Source organism: Paramisgurnus dabryanus, chromosome 8 (genome assembly GCF_030506205.2).
Source record: "Paramisgurnus dabryanus chromosome 8, PD_genome_1.1, whole genome shotgun sequence".
Taxonomy (NCBI): Eukaryota; Metazoa; Chordata; class Actinopteri; order Cypriniformes; family Cobitidae; genus Paramisgurnus; species Paramisgurnus dabryanus.
The window spans coordinates 19,176,752-19,184,513 of record NC_133344.1 but is presented as its reverse complement, the minus strand read 5'-3'; the positions used below and the strand labels follow the sequence as shown (position 1 = coordinate 19,184,513).

The 7,762-nt window shown below is 35.9% G+C and overlaps 2 protein-coding genes across 2 annotated transcripts; both read left to right on the top strand.

Annotated features, from left to right (window-relative positions):
- Positions 1–1,250: 1,250 nt before the first annotated feature.
- Positions 1,251–2,216, top strand: LOC141282508 (olfactory receptor 2AT4-like). The gene has a single exon (XM_073815571.1). It carries the CDS (start codon positions 1,251–1,253, stop codon positions 2,214–2,216), a length of 966 nt encoding a protein of 321 aa, XP_073671672.1.
- Positions 2,217–6,300: 4,084 nt separating this feature from the next.
- On the top strand, positions 6,301–7,260 carry LOC141282507 (olfactory receptor 52N2-like). The gene has a single exon (XM_073815570.1). The coding sequence runs from the start codon at positions 6,301–6,303 to the stop codon at positions 7,258–7,260; it is 960 nt and encodes a 319-aa protein (XP_073671671.1).
- Positions 7,261–7,762: the final 502 nt, after the last annotated feature.

The following is a 7,762-nucleotide window of genomic DNA, read 5'->3' as shown; positions in this document are numbered from 1 at the left end:
AACCTGGGTCTCTGGTGTGGTGATCAGAGAAATCTACCACTTGGCCACAGAGGCAGTGATGGTGGACCCAAATGAAACACTTAAGACAGAACTCCAGCTAAGGTTGATTTATTAAAAAAAAGGGTTTTGCATGAAAAAATCCAACCAAAGTTCTTCTCAGACAGAGGAATAAATAGCAGTGGAAAAAACTACAAGGAAAAAACAAAAACTCCACGAGGGGAGAAAATATTACTACAGAACACACACACTCAAAAAGTAAAAATCACCTTACTTGAGGAAGCTTGAAATGGCCAGGGAAAACAAAGCAGGAAACACACAGCCAAGACTCAAAAACCAAGTGAGGGAGACAAGGGAAAAAACACAACTTAAATACTCTATGAGAAACAAGGCACAGGTGACTAACATAAGCCTAATAAGGCCACACGAGGAGAAACAAAAAGAGAGAGGAACTAGGAGGCCCTCTAGAGGCAAGGAGGCAAACAACAGGAAGTGGGATGCTGACAAATATGTAATGGTTGTCACAAAATATTACTACAGTTTACTATATAAAATACTATGGTATCTACGATAATCTTTTTTGTGTGAGCATGTTTTACTCCCACCTTACTTCTCATTCAGATTGCATTTATTATAATTGTATGTGTATATATATATATATATATATATATATATATATATAATTACATTTACATTACAATCTACTTATTGAGGACTTTATTTACAATGTTTACCTCATTGTAGTGTTAATAGAGATGGTTTTGAGAGCAACCTTTTCACGTCATGTGCTGTGATGTAAACAAAATGGCAGCCTCTAGAGAAAATATTTTATCAAAGTTTATTAAAACTATGACATTTGTACTTTTTTAATGTCACATTAATAAAGCCAATTCCAATGTTAATCTATTGAGCCGTACATGTGTTTATAGTCTTCCTTTAAAAAAGTTGCATAAAAAAACATGCTATACTGTTACCATTGTCCCTGAAGGACATGCATCAGCTAAGCCATGTTTCTATGTCAGCTCAGGTCATGCACTTTACTATTTATATAACAGACATAAAGATCAGCACATCTCATTGTAAAGCGCCAGAACCGTGTCAAACACATGTGCCAGGTCTTTGCATGATTTATTACTATATTAATATTATGAGGTGTTACGATAAAATGTGAGTCATAGGTTGTGATATGCTAATATTAAATAATTTCTTTTGTACATACAGAGGATAAAAGCTTTCTCCAAGGACAGATATTCATGATGTCAGTTGGAAACGTCAGTTTTATAAAGGCTTTTATCATTGTTGGGTTCCCGGGACTTCAGCCTCGATACTACGCCATTGTCTCAGCAGTCCTGTTTTTTGTTTATGTGTGTACACTGATGGGAAATGCTGTGTTTATAACATTATTTGTATTATCTAAGAGCCTTAAGAAGCCTGTTTATTATTTTATTGTAAATCTTGCTGTATGTGATGTACTTTTCAGCACCACTGCATTACCAAAGATAATCAGCAGGTATTGGTTTGAAGATCGATCCATTTCATTTTTGGGTTGCTTTCTTCAAATGTTTTTTGTGCATTATTTTGGCACAGTCAGTTCATACATACTGGCTTTAATGGCTATAGATCGCTATGTAGCCATTTGTCACCCGTTTCGATATTACAGCATTATGACAAACAGAAATGTACTCATTCTGTGCTGTGCAGCTTGGGTCTGGGCTTCCTTGGGCCCCCTGATGTTGATTATTCGGGCGTATCCTCTCCCATACTGTGCAGAAAACACCATAGTACACTGTTTCTGTGATCATGTTTCGATTACAACACTGGCTTGCACCGACCGAACTCTTTATGGGTTCCCAGCTTTGGTCAATGCCCTTATAGTGCTGCTGGGTTCACTTGCTGTTATTGTTTTCTCTTACTGTGCTATCATTGTGGCCGTTCTGCGTATATCGAGTGCTCAAGGAAGACTGAAGACTTTCTCCACCTGCAGTCCTCAGCTCATCATTATTGCTCTGTTTTTCTTACCCAGATGTTTTAATTATTTGTCTAGCAATATTAACGTAAAGTTCAGTACTGATTTGCGATTGGTCATTATTATGACGTATAGCCTGTTGCCACCGATGATTAACCCATTTATTTATTGTTTGAGAACAGAAGATGTCAAAATGATTTTTAAAATACTATTTCAAAATAAACAAACGGGCATTCATTTACAGGTGCCATGAAGTGCTCTATGCCAAATGTTATTAAAACAAATCTAACGTTTCCAGATTGTATAAAATGTCACTTGTGAATGATATGCCGTGTGTAAGTCAATTTTCCTTACATGTTAATTTTAATTCTGACCCCTCGGTTTCACAGGCAAGGCTTAAGGCTAGTCCTAGACTTAAACACATGTTTGTCACAAATGAAAATAACTTGCAGTGACAGATCTTAAAATATGCCAGTGCCATTGATTTGTTAAGTAAGGCATGTTTATAAAGATGCTTAAACTTTATAATTTAACTAAGTACATAGTCCTGGTTTAACTAAGCCTTGTCTGTGTATTAATGATGCATTTTTATTGCATGAAACTGAAAAAAGCATTGTGTCAACAAAATGAACTTGTACTTTGCAATAATTGAAATAATTTGAGGAAGCTGTGACAATGTAAATAGCATAGAATTGAATAGTCTTGTCTTGAATATGTTCTGCACTGTCATATTGTAAATTATGTTTGAACATATGTCATTTCTACAGTAGTAGGAACATTCTTTCAATACATTATAGATGTTTACCAATGGCTGTTTTTATTAAATATCTCCAATAAAGGCCTGAATTATTTCATTTATGTTTTAAATTTTTTAATATAAAATATGTATTGTACTTTGCGGAATATAAACCGCACCGGAATATAAGCCGCATCATTCAAAAATGCGTCATTAAGATGAAATAACATATATAAGTCACAGTGGACTATACGTTGTGTTTATTAAAAAATTATTTCACAAAATCCAAGCCGAAGAACAGACATTTAATCTGGAAGGCAAGTTATTCAACTAAACAATAGCAGACAGAACAGCAGGCTAAATAGATGTCTGTTTTTTAAAGGTAATATTATCAGTTATTTAAACGATAAACCATAGCATACAGAACTTACCTGGAAGGTTGAATAGGGCAAATTAACCGAACAAGACAACTAGCGTGAAGTTTGCATACTCGTCATTCCACATCACTGAATTCATTGAATTACATAAATACAGAAGCAGCATTATGGCGGACTCTCATGGCTGTAGACGGTAATGATGTCTCGTCTCATAAATGTCTAAATTAATTCCTTCTTCCATTCCATTCCTTCTTCAAGATACTGTATTTTAAAGAAAATTTTGCAAAAAATCTACAGACAACATACATATTTTTATTGAAATGTGTTCAAATAATGTTTTATGCTCTTTTGCAATTAACCATAAACAATTAGGGGAGTGTGCACATCAAAGCTTTTAAAGCGGCTGAAAACGCCAGGCAGATGGCGACTGCCAGCTTTTTTTCACCCGACTGCCACTTTTTTTCAGTCATTCTACTGTACGATGATGTTTATCCCGCCCCTCCTCCACTGTGATGGACGGCCGAGTGAGAACTGACAGTGAGTACGTTTACATGCACAGAATAAGCGGATAACTATCAAAAATCTGCTTATTACAGAAAACTGTTTTCATGCGTTTACACGCAAATCAGTTAGCCGGCTATGCAGACAACTGCGTTTACATGGGACTTGAAGAATTATCAGTTTTCTCGCAGGCAGTGACGTCACCGCCTTTAGTACACAATAGTCGATCAAAAAGTCAACAACATATCTGTCTTAAGCTGTACTGTTGTATCTCTCCTCGTGTCTGCAGAACCTGTTAATGTAACATGAGCTTTTATTTTCACAGTTTCTCTGGCAACTGCTTAAGTCGAGCGGAGACTTTTATGCGTTACCTTGAGCTTACTTCCGCATGTGACATTTATCTTTCATACGCGGAGACATGCGCACATGGACAAAACCGTGAGAAAGTGGGTTAAGGTGTTTACATGCCACGCGAAATCGGCGAAATGAGCAAAAAACTACCTGTGCCGATCGTTTTTTGCTTACACTGTTTATGGGCTTTCCCCGATTAAAGAAAACTGCTTTACGCGTTTACATGACCCCACGTGTTATCAGTTTATTAAGCATAATCGGCGTAAGACTGTGCATGTAAACGCACTCACTGACTAGCTGAGCTTTTCACCCAACTCTCGCCATTCAGCACTGAGTGCAGAAAAATGCAGAGTCCTGGCTTTCAGCGCGAAAAAACGGCAGCTACTTTACTTTTTTTTTGAAAACCGCCACGCTTCCATTGGAAACAATTGAAAACATAAGCTGGCCACCGGCGTAAAAGCTTTGGTGTGCATGCCCCTTTAATGTACATTTAGTAGTGGAATGGCTTAAGACCGTGCTGTTAATGTCTGTACCTTTAAATGGAAATGAGCTACAGCTCCTCACTTCCTTACAAACAGACAGTGAATGCTTTTAGTTAAAATATATCTGATTAAAACATAGACAACACTAACTAGTAGACAGAATACAACCTCGCTAAAGGTGGAAACCAGTGGCGGCCGGTGACTTTTTCGAGGCAGCACGATGCAAAAGCTCATCATGTATTTAGCCCGTCATGTGTGTGGTTCGTCACTTTAAAATATGTGTTTGGTGTGTCGAATAAACCTATGTGCATCATGTGTCTTGTCAAAATAAGTGCGTGCTGCACACAGGTCTAAAGGGTTTTTGATAAAAAGAGAAGCTCGCGTTTGCAAGATACTCCCATAATCTCATGTGTAATCATAGTTTAGTGTTAAGCGAGTATTTTGACACGTGTGCAGCTGGCATTTATTTTGACAAAACACATGATGCACATGAATCACATGACGCAACAAACACATATTTTAAAAATACGAGCAACACACGAGACTTCGAACCCATATTTTGAATTAGCTCCCCTCGGAAGAGCAGTCACGATCCGCCACTGGTGGAACTGTAAGTGGGCGGGGCTTTATCAATGTGAACTCACATTGATAAGAGAATTAAAAAGGCATGTCTAATGAGACTGGTGATTAAAAAAGACCTTGTAAAAGAGGATTTTGCATAATAGGTGCCCTTTAATAATCCCTAGAATATAAAAATCATCTAAAGGTGAGAGATTTTTTCCAGTTCCAGTTTGGTGTGATGCTCATTCCACCACCTGATTGCCATCCTCATGGTGCCAAATTGACGATATCAACTGATCACTTCCTTTGTGCACTTGTAGCTGGGTAAAATATTATTATATAGTATACACTATATTCTATATAGCATATATTTAGTATAGTTTATGGTAAATTCTATAATATATTACTGTAACAGCAGTGTGAGTTATAGCTGCAATCAGTAAGAATGTGTCTCTATATTCTTGTTACAGATGGTCCTGGTCCTCCTGGCTAAGCCTGGTGTCATAGGGTCTTCCTAAAGGAGTTTTTTCACCCCTTGACCGCTGTCGCTCTGTTGGCTTGCTTACTGGAAGACTTCTAATATTAGCTTAACTCAAGACTGTAAATAATGTTAATACTGTTTTCTTTATTATGATCAAGTTACAATCTTACAGATACAGATTGCTACTTCACTGTAGTACACTGTAAAAAGTAAAACGTTTGTTTAACTTAAATATTACTTAATTGGTAACCTAAACATTTTTAATTTGAAAGTAAAATTATAAGTTGAATGAACTAACATTTTTGTAGGCGTTCCAAATAATTTGGAATGGCATGCTACTTATTACATTATTCCAATAAAGACATAAATTTGTGTACACTGTTAAAAGAAAAAAATGCCATGAGAATGGTGATGAGAAAACCCCAAACAACACGTCAAATGTGGGCGGTGTTTTCTGGTCTTTAAAGATAGATGATCTTTCATATCTATAGCATATGCATCTATGCAAGGTTTTCTTTGTCTGTGCATTACTTTAGGTTTGCAGTTTGTTTGTCAGTAAATGCAAGATCACTTAATAATTCCATTTTATAACTTGAGATTATGCATTGGGGTAGTTTCTTTGGAAGTATGTCAATTATGAGCTATATTTATTCATATTTAAAGTTGAACATTTAAGAATTGAAGAGAAAATTTTTATTTTGAAATAACATAATTTTTTGTATTTTGTGTTTTAGTCTAATCTTTTTTGCAGATAGGATTTCAACTATATACACTGTGTGTTTCAGCTTTGTTTGACATTGTTTTTACAGTGAATGTGCATCAGGTAATTGTGAAGTCTTTCCAGAGCCATGACTTTCACCAACGTCACTGAATTCTACCTGCAGGGATTTCCAGGACTCCAAGCGCAGTATTATGGAGCTGTGGGAACTTTTTTGCTTTTCATCTACTTATTACTGACAGGAGGAAATTTCTTTATAATTTCATTTATTGCATATGACAGAACCCTTCAGAAACCCACATATTTAATCTTCTGTAATCTTGCAGTGTCTGATCTTGTTTTTGGAACTGCAACGCTGCCTACGGCAATTTCAAAATACCTTTTCAATGTCAACACTATATCATTTTATAGTTGCTTTGTGCAAATGTTTTTTGTTCATTATTTAGGGAGTGTTAATTCTTTTATTTTGCTATTTATGGCCATTGATCGCTTTGTTGCAGTGCGCAACCCACTTAGATATTGTGCGATTATAACAAATAAAAACATTTTAATGGCATGTGCAGTGATTTGGACAATGTTAATAATTTTGTTGGGGGTTATTACTTATGAAACCTTTGATGAACCCTACTGTTCATTTAATGTAATAACCCAAAACTATTGTGACCAAAATACAATAATGAAATTATCCTGTGGAAACTATAAGCAGAAAAAGCTGTATATTTTTGGAAGTGCCATGTTTGTTCTCTTGGCCCCTTTGGCTTTTATAATTTTTTCTTTTGTTGCCATCATCACATCTGTTTTTAAAATCTCTGACAGTCAGGCTCGATATAAAACATTCTCAACCTGCACTCCCCAACTTGTTATCATCTTTCTGTACTATGTACCTAGATGTTTTATCTATGCATATGAATTAGTAGTGCCAATACCACCTGCCATTCGGATGGTGTTAGTTATGTGCTACAGCCTGTTGCCCCCTGTTGTCAATCCAATGATATACTGCTTCAGAACTAAAGAAATCAAAGATGCTTTAAGAAGGAAAATGAGACACAAAGTCAGCATGCAGGTCACAATGCTTTGGAGCAGAACCTAAAGCAGCTTGAATACAGTAGTGCTTTGTTTACATCATGCCCTGTTTATACTGTAGTCTATCCATCTTATTCTGTCTGTGAGTATGACTGTGGACCCTTCTACTGATGGCATTTATTGACAAATGTAATTCTTTGATAATAACCTTTCCTTTTCCAAATGTAAGTAACATGCAACTTTCTGAATCTGGTAAATGAATAAACTGACTGTTTACCAATTCATCACAAATATTTATTAATAATAATAAAAAACTTGAATTCAGTCTGTCTGTACCCCTTGAAATCCATTCCCTGGACTCAGAACAGGGCAGATCAAATATTAAATATTATTGTTCTGAAAAAAGTACAATTGTTTATCCTGAATTTTTTCTCCTGAACAGTTTGCTTTCATATGGATATTATATGTACGGCTAAACTACAGTACTGCACTTTAAAACACCACGTTTGTGTCTTTGAACATTAGAACAGAATATTTTAATTAAGAAATGTATCAATAAAGCAATCAGT

What these genes read in the sequence shown, in the direction of transcription:
- LOC141282508 (XM_073815571.1), top strand. Translation starts at nt 1,251, where the DNA reads ATGATGTCAGTTGGAAACGTCAGTTTTATAAAGGCTTTTATCATTGTT.
- LOC141282507 (XM_073815570.1), top strand. Translation starts at nt 6,301, where the DNA reads ATGACTTTCACCAACGTCACTGAATTCTACCTGCAGGGATTTCCAGGA.